This window comes from Megascapheus bottae, chromosome 8, assembly GCF_031878675.1.
Source record: "Megascapheus bottae isolate mThoBot1 chromosome 8, mThoBot2.hap1, whole genome shotgun sequence".
In the NCBI taxonomy this organism is placed as follows: Eukaryota; Metazoa; Chordata; class Mammalia; order Rodentia; family Geomyidae; genus Megascapheus; species Megascapheus bottae.
Window position 1 is genome coordinate 64,868,436 of NC_143516.1, and position 13,283 is coordinate 64,881,718.

The 13,283-nt window shown below is 45.0% G+C and overlaps 1 protein-coding gene across 1 annotated transcript; it reads right to left on the reverse strand.

Annotated features, from left to right (window-relative positions):
• Nucleotides 1-2,021: 2,021 nt before the first annotated feature.
• On the reverse strand, nt 2,022-4,016 carry LOC150060061 (golgin subfamily A member 2-like). Its single transcript, XM_090337770.1, has 3 exons — nt 3,591-4,016; nt 3,219-3,479; nt 2,022-3,104 (listed from the first exon to the last, which is right to left on the reverse strand). Exons 1-3 carry the CDS (start codon nt 4,014-4,016, stop codon nt 2,022-2,024), a joined length of 1,770 nt encoding a protein of 589 aa, XP_090193896.1.
• Nucleotides 4,017-13,283: the final 9,267 nt, after the last annotated feature.

A 13,283-nucleotide genomic window follows, 5' to 3' on the forward strand; every position in this document is an offset into this window, starting at 1 on the left:
AAACAAATGACTAATTTCAATGGTTTTCAAATCTTGGAAAAGGTCAGGGTCATTTGTTTGACTGAGACTCCTAGCACTAATCTCGAGGAGGACTATTTACCTAGATTTAAAAATCACTTGGGATGATTGATGTGTGGGTTTGGCTCTGGTGTCTGAAAGGGGTATACTTACCATACCTTGAGTTAAGAAAAGTGATTTCAGATTCTCTTGTGTTATTTTTTCAATGAGGAGAAATGTGTATGACTTCTCTACCAGAAAGCTAAGGCAATGGCAAGTCTCAGTCTCTGCGTGTGATTCCTTGAGTCATTTTGCGGGTGTGGATCTTCACATATGTGCAGAAAGGTGACTGGCATTTGGGAAGGAGTCTGGAGTGAGCTCCTACTGCTCCAGCAGTAGGGCCTGGGCTCCATCTCTCAGTACTAATATGAGAAAAGTATACATACCAATGACCCAGACACTGAGCTAAGCAAAAATATGTGTAATTGCCTGTGTGTGTGCCCAAGACTCTGTGTGTGTGTGTGTGTGTGTGTGTGTGTGTGTGTGTGTGTGTGTGTGTGTGTCGGTGACTCCCACTAGAGGGGCTTAACTCAGGGCTTCATATTCTTGCTCAGGTTTTTTCCCTCGTGACTGGCACACTTCCACATGATGCATGCTTCTACAATCAGTAGAGAGTCTAAGCAGGGGTAGTGGGAAGGGATGGTGGAATGAAATGGAAGCAAGGGTGAAAATGCAGGCAGCACACATGTGATCAAGGCAGTGAGAATCAAGAACTGAGTCTGGGCAGGCACAGGGATGAGTCTAGGGCAGCAGAGAGGATGATGGAAGGGGTTAATCTGATCAGAGGAAACCTCAGAAAAAAACGTGAAAGCTATTCTTAATAGTTTTGAATTTTCATTTTTAAATTGTTACTGTCCAAGGTAAAATATATTTTGTACCTTAACCTTTTTTTTTCAACCATGTTTTTTTTTGAAATTTTAATATTTCACTAGATTCTATGACCTGTATGCCATATTAATCACTTGAAAAAGAAATAAATGAACCAGGCTCCAGTGGCTCACACCTGTAAACCTAGCTACTCCAGAGGCTGAGATCTGGGGATTTTAGCTCAAAGCAGTCCTGGGCACAAAAGCCATGAAACTATTATCTCCAATTAACCAGTTGGAAACAAAAATGACACTGTGGCTCATGTGATAAGAGTGCTAGCTGTGAGCTGAATAGCTCAGGAACACTGCCCAGGCCTAGAGTTCAAATCCCACGAACAACAACAAAATTAATGAATGAAAAATTGAGATGCTGGATATTGCATATTTTATTATGCAATACACTTCTGCACTTCCTTGGTATATATTTTCCCAATACAGAAGACCTCTGCTTATTCCAGTAATATTTATTTCGTGTCGACATTTTCAGACTTTCTTTTTTGTCATTTGTGGGGCTTGAACTCTGGGCCTATGGATTCTCCCTAAGCTCTTCTGCTCAGTGCTACCACTCTACCACTTGGGGCACAGAAACACTTCTGGATTGTCAGAACCTAATAACCTTTTACTCTTTCTCAGTTTGTACTAGTGTTTCACCTTAGTGTACTATCACTGTGGTATATTAAAATACACATAAGAGAATTCAGTGTTGCCATTATGGAGGGATATTTAAGAATCACAAATGCACCAGACTCTAAAATGTATATTAACTCACTTGCTAAAAAACTTTTACCTTAAGTCAAAATTAGGAGAATGATTCCAGAAATCAGTAAAACTCTATGTCAGGAAATACACTATCACTGATATGCTAAGGGAAAATTACCTCATCACGCTCAACTATCATTGCAAAGAATTTATTAGTAATAAGCCCAGCAGAAGCCCCTGCCCCTACAATCAGTGGACTTTGAGGTGTCTTAGAATCGGGGTGACCTCCCAGCAGTCTCTGGCAGGTGTGGCCTGCAGCTGAGCCATGGTATCAGGTCCTGTGAGGACGCCATGCGGCTGCCTAAGTCTCTGTGCCACTTGTGCCAAGGCTTTGGGAAGTCATGGACGGAAGCTCATCATGTGCCTCAGTGTGGAGAGGAGAGGGCCCAGGCCCAGGCGCGGGCTGCCCCAGCCTGAAGGCTCCTGGGGGCTCTCGAGGTCGGGCATCAGCAGCACAACATGTCCCGCGGGGGAGGCCTCTCCAGGACAAGGGTTCCCGCGGTCTTCAAGGTGCCCTTGGGCCAAGCATTTCTGCTCCTCCCTCAGCTCCATGTATCCTGGGCCCGACACAGGGGACAAGGCCTGGCCAGCAGCGGGGGTCTTGGGGTCTGCCTGTGTCCTGCCCTGGCACCCCGTGCCAGGTCCTGCAAGCCGCAGCAGCACCTCCTGCAGCTCTCTCCTCCTCTCCATCTTCTCCCGGGTCAGCTGGTGGACATACTGGGCTTTCTCGCGGTGCAGCTCCTCCAGGACTGCCATCTCTTCTGTACAGGTCGCAAGAGACGCCTCGATGGCGCCCATGTGCTCAGACAGCTGGCTGCACTGCAGCTGCAGGTCCCGTACTGGACTCTGGAAGTCCACGTTGTCGGGCAGGGCGTGGAGGAAGCAGATTGTCGGCTGATTGTTAGCCACCTTCAGGTCCAGCTTCCGGTCCCCAGACCCGCCATGGCTCCAGCTTCTGGGGAAGAGGGCCTGGTGCTCCAGTCTCGTCTGGCACTGGGCTGCCAGGTTGGCCAGGCAGCTGCAGCGGGCCTGCTCCTCCTGCAGCCGCTGGCTGAGCCTGTCTTTTGTGGATTCAGCGACTGCTAGCACCTTCAGGTAAAAATCCCTCAAGCTTTGAGGATTCTCTACATCCGTGGGGACAGTCAGGTCCCCTGGAGTTGCCTCCTCACTCATCTCCTCTTCCTTTCTCACTTCTCCACCTTCCTTAGGGAAGGCCAGGAAGCTGAGCAGGGCCTGTGGTTGCTCCTGCTGCTGCCTCCTTGCTTCCAGGCACTTCAGGGTGTCCTTTTGAGGCACCCTGTGGTCCCCCAACTTGCTGTGCCCCTGCCCTTGCTCCAGGTGCTCCAGCAGCCGGGTCTGCCTCAGCAGGTGCTGCTGCAGTGCCTCCTTCTCTGAGGTCAGCTGCTGATTGTAGGCCACGTGCTGAGCACAGGTGGCTCTGAGCTCCTGCAGCTGGGCCAGGCACTGGCCATGCAGCTCCTGCAGGTTCTTAGCTGCTTGGCTCCTGGTCGCAGCCACCTCTTTCCAGTCTTCTACCTCCTCCTGTCGCTGCTCCAGCTTCTGCTGCAGCTGTTCCTTCACCTGCTGCTCTGAGGTCAGGAGGCTGGCCAGGTCCTCCTTCTCAGAGCTCAGCCTGTGGAAAGCATCCTGCAGCTGGGTCAGCTGCTCTTGCAGCGCTGCGTTGTGCACACAGGTGCGTCTGATGTTCTGATCCCTTTCCTTGTCCTTCTTGTCCAGGATCCGCAGCCGTTCCTGCTGCTGCAGGGTCTGGAGTCTAAGGCTCTGGTTTTCCTGGACCTGGGTGTGAAGTTGGTGCTCCAGGATCTTTATGTCCTTCTGCATCTGGCAGGCCTGGGCCTGCAGCTGCTGCTCAGCCTGAGATGGTCCTGTGGGGGGCTGCGGCTCTGCCAGCTGCTTTGTCAGTTGGGCCAGGTTGGTCTCTAGCTGCAGCACCTGCCTCCCCGCTTGCTCTCTCTCCTCTCTCATTTGATTCATCTGCTCTGTGAGCTGCTGGACCTTGTCTTTCCACGTGGACCTCTCCACCCTCAGGTCCTCCTCAAAGGTGTCTCTCTCCAGCTTCAGTGCGCTCACCAGGCTTCTCAGATTGTCTCGTTGTCTTTTCAGCACTGCCCGCTCCCCCAGTGCTTGTTGAAATTTTCCAATTCGGTTCTTCATGTTGGTCTTCTGAGTCCAGAGCACTTTGATCTTCTCCTGCAACTCAGCGTTGGCTGCGTCCAAGTCATCGTAGCTTCGGGCCTTTTCCTGCAGCTGAAGCTTCACATTATTGAGGTCTTCCAGGAGCTGGAGTTTCTTCTTCTCAGTCCCATTCTGCATGGTGGTGAGTGCAGACACTGTCTTCTCTAGCTGTTGGCAGCGCTGCTGTGAAGCCTGCAGGTGTCTGGTGAGACCTTCATGCTCTCTTTCTCTCTCCTTGGCTACCTTTTCCATGTGGGCCAGGGCAGACTGCAAATCCCCTTCTTGGGAAACCAGCATTTGTAAGGAGAGCGTGTGGATTTCCAGCTCTGTTCTCAGTGCTTCTTGCTCATGTGCTGTCTTCTCCTTTTCCTTCTTTAGTTGTTGCACCTCACTGCACAGCTGTTGGATTGTTACCTTGCTGGAGTCCAGGGCAAGCAGCAGGTGTTGGTATCTTGTCTCCAGATCCCTGGTGGTATTGGGACCTGTGACACTCTTGACCTCGGCCGCTGTGACTGTGTCCAAAGGCAGGGGAGGCTCGGGGTCAGCCTGGAGTTTGGCTGTACCCTCAGTTGAGTCACAGTGTCCCGTGTTGTTTGTCTTGGGGCTACCTCCCTTTTTGTTTTTCTTCTTGTTCTTCACGTTTGCAGGTCCACTCGGACACTTCTTCTGCTGGTATTCTTGCAGGAGTTTCTTCCCTGCATCTATTTTTTTTCTCCTTGTTTGTTCAGACATCCCAGCACTGGGACGGGGAAGATGGGCGGGCCACATTCCCAGGCTCTCTAAGATCACCTCTCCTCTCCCAATCAGTAAGAACTATGTCTTTTTTCCTGCTATTTCTCCCAAATTACCTGAATTCTCTCACTCACCACTTAGCCACCTCTATCTTCCTCTACAGCTGTAGTGGTGTAATCCAACGGAGGGAATACCAGTGCCACTAGGCAACATGACATGTGGGCGTGGCTCCAATTCCTGCTTCCCATTGGTCAGAGAGAATTAGTAAGTAATCGGGGGTGTGGCCGGACACTTGTGATCCAGGTGGGATGGGTGGAGTCATAATGACAGGTGTTCTTGCACCCCCATGCCCATCTAACTCTGTCCGGTTTGGTTTGGGGGCAAGTGGGAACCTGCTTTAGGTGGATAGTCCCCAGTTTCAATGCACCTTTCCTGGGTCCCTCATAAAACTATGGCCACCAGAGTTTCTCCCTGTCTTTCCAGGCAGTGGCACTAAGAAAGAAGCTATCCAGTCCAATGTCTTCCTGTTGTCAGTTCTTGCTAAAGTAGCTCAAGTTTTCTAATCATGGTTGCTGACACTTGAATTCTGTTCATGGAATCTCTGAGGTTCCTGATGTTCTTCATATAACGTGCTCTTCTTTCCCAGAGGATCTGGAGGGGTCAGGGATATCCTACGTCCAGGGCTTGTCTCCATGAGTATTGATCTTGCTGCTCGCCTAGGCCATGCTTCCTAGATTGCCTTTTTTTTCACAGTTTGGCTGATGATTTCAGAGGAATCAGGACAGTCATGGGAGAAAGGAGAATATCTGAGAAGCGCATGCTGCTGCCCATGTGTATGTGAAATCCTCCCCAGCACAGAAAGAACAACTGGCACATGATTGAAACCACAGCTGCTGTCCAGCTGTCAATACGCAGCTTGGTTCTGGGAAGTCCTCTACCACTCTTTCTGATGGCTGCACAGAATTCCGTTGTGCATAAATACCACATCTTGTTGATCCACTCATGAACTGAGGGGCATCTTTGTTGGTTGCATATCTTTACTATGGTAAATAGTGCTGCAATGAACATTGTTGTGATATTGGATTTAGTTTGTCCTTGTTTCAGGACGATTCCGTAAATGCTGAGTAGTGGAATTGCTGGGACAGTGGGGAGTTCTATGTTTAGTGTTCTGAGGAACTGCCATACTGCTTTCCATAGTGGTTGAAGGAGTTTACATTCCCACCAACAGTGTAGTAGTGATCCCTCCTGGCCACACATCCCCTCCAGCATCTGTTGTTGTTGGATTTCTTGATCATGGCCATTCTACTTGCGTGAGGTGGAATCTCAGAGTTGTTTTGAGTTGCATTTCTTCTATGGCCAGAGATGTCGAGCATTTCTTCATGTGTCTATAGGCCATTCTTATTTCTTCTTCAGGGAAGCCTCTCTTCAAGTCTTTGGCCCATCTTTTAATGGGATGGTGGTTTCATTGAAGATTAGTGTTGGAGTGATTCAATTTTTTGAGCTGTAGATATATTTTAGATGTGTTGCCTTGTGTGTTGTCTGGTTGTTGACATTCTTCTCCCACTCGGTGGGCTCTCTATTTATCTTTCTATCTATGTCCTTTGCCATCCAGAAACTCTGCAGTTTAATGCAATCCCCTTTATCCAAACTTTCTTTGATTTGTATAGTTCCTGGGTCTTCTACGAGAAAGTTTTGGCGTGTCCCAAGGAGACCTAGTGTATCTCCTGTTCTTTTTTGTAAAGTTTTTAGGCTATCTGCTTTTACCACGAGGTCTTTGATCCATTTGGGGTTAATCCTGGTGAAGGGTGACATAGAAGGATCCAACTTTGGTTTTCTGCAGGTGCCTAATAAGTTCAGCCAGCCTCACTTTTTGCTCCCTTATCAACAATTGGGTGGCCACAATTCTGTGGGTTGATTTCTGGGGCTTCAGTCTTTTCCATTTTTCCTCGGGCCTGTTCTTGTGCCAGTACCACGCTATTTTGGTTACTATAGCTCTGTAATAGTTTAAATTCTGGTATTGAAATTCCTCCTGCCCTTGTTTTTCAATTATTGGACAATGTCAGGGTCATTTATTTGATTGAGACTCCTAGCACTACTCTAGGGGAGGACCATTAGCATAGATTTAAAATTGAGTTAGAATGATTGATGTGTGGGCATGGCTCTGGTGGTTTCAGATCCCGGGTTAAATACTTAAAATTGGAGTTTTGATTTTTGTGTGAAAGTTGTATACTTATTGTACATTTGGTAACAGTAAAATGATTTCAGAAGCTTTCTTGTTATTTTTTCAATGAGGAGAGATGTGTACGACTTATCTACCAGAAAGTCAGGCATTTACAAGTCTCAATGTCTTTGCTTATTGTTTCTTTGAGTGCTTTGCTGGTATCCTCCTTGATTTCTTTCTTTAGGCTTTTATAGTTTTCATTAAATAATTCATTTACATCCTTGGTTACGTTGATTTCTATATATTTTTATTGTTTCTTGCAAATGGGATCATTTCTTGATTCCTCCTTCTGTTTTTTTATTCTTGGTGTACGCGAAGACTACTGTCTTTTGAAGGTTGATTTTGTATTTTGCCACTTTGCCAAATTGGTTATTAGTTCTAAGAGTTTGGGAATGGAATTTATTGGGTCATTCAGGCATAGGATCATGTCATCTGTGAATATGGATAGTTTATTTTCTTCTTTTCCTATGGGGATCCCTTTGATGTCCTTCTCTTGCCTTATTACTCTGCCTACGTGTCCCAGCATTATATTGAAGAGAAGTATAGAGAGTGGGCTTCCCTGTCTTATTCCTGATTTTAAGGTAAATGGGTCATTTAGCTTAGGTCTGTCACATAGCTTTAATTATTTTAAAGAATGTACTACTTATTCCTGTGTTTTCTAGTGCTTTCAACATGAACGGATGCTGTATTTTTTGAAATCCTTCCTCAGCATCCAGAGAAATTACATATGATTCTTAACCTTACATCTATTATTATCATGTATTACATTAATTGGTTTGCAAATGTTAAAGCAGTTTTGCCTCTGTGGGATTACTCCTACTTGATCATAGGGTATAAGTTTTTTAAGATTCTTTGGCTAGTATTTTGTTGAGGAGGCTAGTGTCTGTGTTCATCAGAGAGAGTGGTCTGTAGTTTTCTTTTTTTGTTGGTCCCTTCCTTGATTTGTGGATGAATGTAATATTGGTTTCATAGAATGTGTTTGGGCTGGCTGGCTCACTTTGTTTGTATTTCTCGGAAGAGTCTCAAAAGTATGGGTCTTAACTCATCTTTAAAACTCATATAGAATCCTGCAGTGAAACCATCTGGGCCTGGGGTCTTTTTATTTGGCATGTTTCTGATTGCTTCCACTATCTCATTGTATGACATTGCTTTGTTCAGTTGATTTGTCTCTTCTTGGTTCAATGCAGGCAGCCTATGTCTATTTAAGAAATCATTTATTTCAATAAATTTTCCTGTTTCATTGAATATAAGCCCTGGAACTACTTATTGAGGATGGTCTGAATTTTTTGAATGTTGGTTGTGACGTTTCCTGTGGCATCTCTAATCTTGTTTATTTGAGTCTCCCCTCTCCTTTGTTGATTAATCTCGCCAGGAGTCTGTGGATTTTGTTGACTATTTCACAGAACCAGCTTTTTAAGATTTATTAATTTTATATATGGTAGGTCTTATTTCAATCTCAGAAATTTCTTTTAATTTTGCCCTTTCTGTTTCTCTAGTTGTTTAAGAGGTAACTTTTTCTTGCTCATCTCGGTGGTTTAATTGCTTCTTTAGGTTATTTACATGAATTTGTTCTGTCTTTTTGATATGGGCTCCTAGGGTGATAAATTTGGTCCTTAGGACTGCTTTTGCTGTGTCTCTTCTGTTGTGATGTACTTTTCATTGTCATTGCGTTGTAAGAAGCGTTCCATGCCTTATTTGCTTTATTCTGTAACCCAGGTATTATTCAGAAGGGGGTTATTCAACTTTTAAGAGTTTGAATGGGTTTTACACTGTACTATACTGTTTAGAACTAGTCTGATTTCCTGGTGATCAGATAGAATGCAGGGGATGATATCAGTTCTCTTGTATCTGCGTAGTTTCTTTGTGTGAACTATTATATGATCTGTTTTTGAGAATGTTCTGTGGGCTGGAGACAAAAATGTATAGTGTTTTGCCATTGGGCGGAAAACACTTTGTATGTCTGCTAAGCCCAGCTGGGCTATGGTGTCATTGAACTCAGAGGTGTCTTTGCTTATCTTTTGCTTGACTGATACGTCCTTTGGTGAGAGTGGTGTATTGAAATCTCCCACTATGACTGTGTTTGAGCTTGTCTTGTCCTGTAACTCTATAAGTGTTTGCTTGCCACACTTAGGTGCTCCCCTGTTGGGAGAATAAATGTTTATACCTGTAATATTCTGGTTATGAACTGGCCTGTTTACTAATATATGGTGGGCATCTTTATTTACTGATATTACTGAGAGGTTAATTTTGTCAGAGATTGAGATTGCTACTCTTGATTTTTTTGAATGGTGTGTTGAAATGAATCATTCTTTTCCATCCCTTCCCTTGGCATTTGTTCTGTCTTTGGCAGTGAACTGTGTTCCTTGGAGACAGAAAGTTGATGGATCTTGTTTCTGAACCCAATCTGCTGTTCTTCTTTTGATTGGATTGTTAATTCCGTTCACATTTAGGGTAATTATGGAGAAGTGGTTAGCATTCTTTGTTATTATTTACTCTTCCTTCTGTTTCTTTTTTCCCCCTTTTGTGCTAAGTGATCTATAGATGATAGCTTCTTGATGTGATTTCCTGCTGTTCTGCTCTTTTTTCTTGATTATTTAATATTTTTTGAAATGCTGGCTTAGTGTGAGTGTGCATTAATTCATATACTGTCCTTTGTTATGAGATTTTTTGTTTCTTTTTCAAATGTAAATGCTAATTTGACTGGATGTATCAGTCTGGGTTGGCACTTGTGGGTCTTCAGGGCTTGGATGATATTTTTTCCATGCTCTTCTTGCATTGAGGGTTTGCATGGAGAAGCCTGCAGTGATTCTAATTTTCTTCTCATTGTAGTATAGTTCTTTCTTTGTTTTGCAGCATTAAAGATCAGCTCCTTACTATTCAGGTCTAATGTATTTTTTAATAATATATTTTTATTGTAATTAATAGAAGGGTTACATTGTATTCGCCAGATAGAAGGTGCATTACTTAACAAATATTGCTACCCCTTCTCATGTTTTTGTCCCAATTTCCCATCCCCAACCCCCTCCCCTCATTTTGATTTACCCCCTTCCCTACCCTATTACAATAAACAAATAAACATGGCATTCAGTGTATCAGATAACAAGGTAAGAGACTGTAACAATATGAGATATAAGGTCTAAAATTTTTACTATGATGTGTGTGGCAGAGTTCCTTCTGAGGTCTTATTTATTAGATGTTGTATAGGCTTCTTTTATGTGGGTGAGATTTTCTCTTGTGAGACCGGGGAAGTTTTCTGCTCTAATCCTGGTGATTAAGTGTTGCATCCCCTTCGTTTATATTCCTGGAACTGCTTTTGAGTTCTCTTGTTATTTCTTTGGCCAGGTCTAATATCATCTCTTTGAGTGGTGTCTTGCCTCCCATCCCTTCTTGTATCATCTCTTTGCATGGTGTCTTCTCGCCCTCTTGTTTCCTTTTGGGGTTTGTGTGGGACCTTGGTTATTTATACATTTCGAGATTTGTCTCTGTGATTTCCTCATTGGGACTTCAGGGCTTGCCACCTACTGCGCTTAGTTTGGTATGTTGGTGGCCAGTAGGTGGCAGTCTTCATTTGGTTTGGGGCTTGTGGTTCTCTCTGGGGATAAGTGCATCTGCTTGGTTATCAGCCCAGATGAAATTGTTATTGTCTCCACAGTTGGCTTCGGGTAGCTGGGACAAGCTGTGGATGTGAACTTGTGGTATTTCTGGGTCAGGAGGATTGTATGGCTGCTTTCCAGCAGAGGCACACTGCCTTTGCTGACACATCTACTGATCCCCAGCAGTGGCTCACAGTTATGTGTACGAACCTGGGATTCAGCTAGATAGAGCAGGGGTTGGGACTTGTCCATCAGGTACTCAGAAGCAGTGCACCATTGGTTCTATTGCAGTGAGTGGGGCACACACCTGATTCTCGGTATGAGCAGGTAGCTGTTGTTGGCATGTCTCCTGCTCTGAACGGTGATTGGCACTTGATACTTTTGCACATGCCTATGTCTCAGCTGGGTAGCACAGCGGTGGTTATCTTGCACACCTGATGACATACAGTAGGGCTCAGCTGTAGGTGCTCTCTCTTTGTTTGTATACCCTTATTCAGGGCATGTTCTCAGTTGCCAATAGGGAGCATGTTCTCAATTCCCAGTAGGAGTGAGTGAGCAGCTACCGCTGACATGCCCACTTATTCTCAGTGGAGACACATAGTTGTATCTTAGTTACATAGCACCGTTGTAGTGGGGTGGTGTGTCCTCCCAATTCTGGGTCTGAGCATGCAGCTTTTGCTGGTGTGCCCACAAGATCCAAAGGCTGCATGCAGTTGCACTCCTGGGTTTCAGCTAGCCAGCACAAATGGTACTAGTTTGGCTGCACAGTTTCCAGAGGCTGGGCCTGGCTGAGGACGTGTACTCTGGGGGTTTCCACAGTAGGGCAGAGCAGCTCCTTTCTGGTTCACAGAGTACAAGATCGGCCTTTGCTGGTCTGCCCTCCAGTTCCCCACAGTGGTTCGGCGTTGCTGTCCCTGCTCTTTCTGTTTTTCTTCAGTAGGGCAGAGCATACCCCTGATTTCCACTGGTGGCACAGGGCTTTTATTGGCTGTGTGTTTTTCTGTTTCTCATTCGCGTGACCACCCCCGGCTGGCTTGCCAAGGGCTCCCAGAGGTAGAGCGCCCTACCAGGTATTGGCTTACACGGGCAAACACACCTACCCCCACACCTGCTGTTGGGGTGCTGGGTGTTTCCGCCCATCCATCTCCAGTCTCAGTGGCCTGGGGGAGGGTGCTGTTGGGAGGAGCAGGACTCTGGGTTCCTTGTCTCCCCCAATGTTTGCCTATCCTTCTTGGGCAAGAGTGAGAGGTGTCTACGTTATGTTCTATAATTTGCCACCAGAACTACTCTCCTTAAGGGGTGGGGGAATCCTGGTGGGCTACTTGCTGATCTGGGGTCTGGCTGTGGGCTGTTCTGTGGTATTGAAGGCTCCTTCCTGATCAGTGTGTGCCTGGCACATGCTTTTGTGGCTCTGAGGCTCTGTGGCAAGGGATGGGGCATGGGTCTTGGAGTTTCTTATTATTTGAATGCATTGATTATGAGCTTTATCAGTTTTTCATTGCCAGTTTGTGTAGTTCCCTGGTGCTTCCTATATTTGTAGTTGCAAGTTTCTTAGGAGAGTTGCCTCCTTGGACTCCCCAGCCTTGGACTCCTTTCTGTGGGAGGGAGAGAGCTAGGCTCCATCCCTAGGGTTTTGGTGCCATCTTCCCTGAAAGTGCAAACTATTCCTACGAGTAGTTGTGACTTTTCATTTAGATTGTTACTATGTAAACGTGAAATATATATTGTATATTAACGTTTTACCTTGCAACCCTGTTTTCTTGAAATTTCATTAGGTTCAGTGAACAGTATGCCATATTTACCACTTGAAAAATCCCTAGATGAGCAGGTGCCGGTGTCACATGCCCATAATCCTAGCTACCCAGGAGACTGAGATCTGAGGATTGTGGTTCAAAGGCAACCCAGGAAAAAAGGTCAGAGACCCTTATCTCCAATTAACCACAGGAAAACTTGAAGTGGTGCTGTGGCCCAAGGGATTAGGGTGGACAACTGAACTGAACTGATCAGGGACAACACCAGGCCCAGAGTTCAAGTCCCACGACTGACAAAGTAAAATTCATCAATGAAAAACTGAGGTGCTTTATATTCTCATACAGATGTTCCGTAATCGTACACATTATTCTGCAGTATGTTGCTGTACTTCTTTGGTGTATGATTTCCCAATACAGGATACCTGCTTTTGTTCTATTACTGTTATTAGCATTATTCATTTTCTCAAACTTGCAAGATTTTATTCTTGTCAGTCATAGGGCTTGAACTCTGGGCCTGGACACTATCCATAAGTTCTTCAGCTCAGTGCTCTCACACTACCACTTGAGTCAAAGAACCACTTCCGGATCGCCAGGTCTAATAATGTTTTAAGCTTTCTCAGTTTGTAGTTTTTTTTTCACCGTAGTGTACTATCATTATGGTTTATTAAAATACACATGAGAAAATTCATTGTTGCTGTTATGGAGAAATATTTAAGAATCACAAACGCAAAGAACTATTAAGGATATAAACTAACTCACCTGAGAAAATAAATTTTACCTTCAATCTAAATTATAAGAACTGCTTCATAAACCATAAAACTTCATCAGAAAAAATTAATAAGGTAATGGAAATTAATCTCACTAATCTCATTATTCTTCGTCTAAATATACAAAGAATTTTTTTTTATTAGTAATAAGCCCAGCAGGAGCCCCTGCTCTGGAAATCAGTGGACTTTGAGGTGTCTTAGAATTGGGGTGACCTCCCAGCCATCTCTGGCCTATGTGGCCTGCAGCTGAGCCATGGTATCAGGTCCTGTGAGGACGCCATGCGGCTGCCTATGTCTCTGTGCCACTTGTGCCAAGGCTTTGGGAAGTCATGGACGGAAGC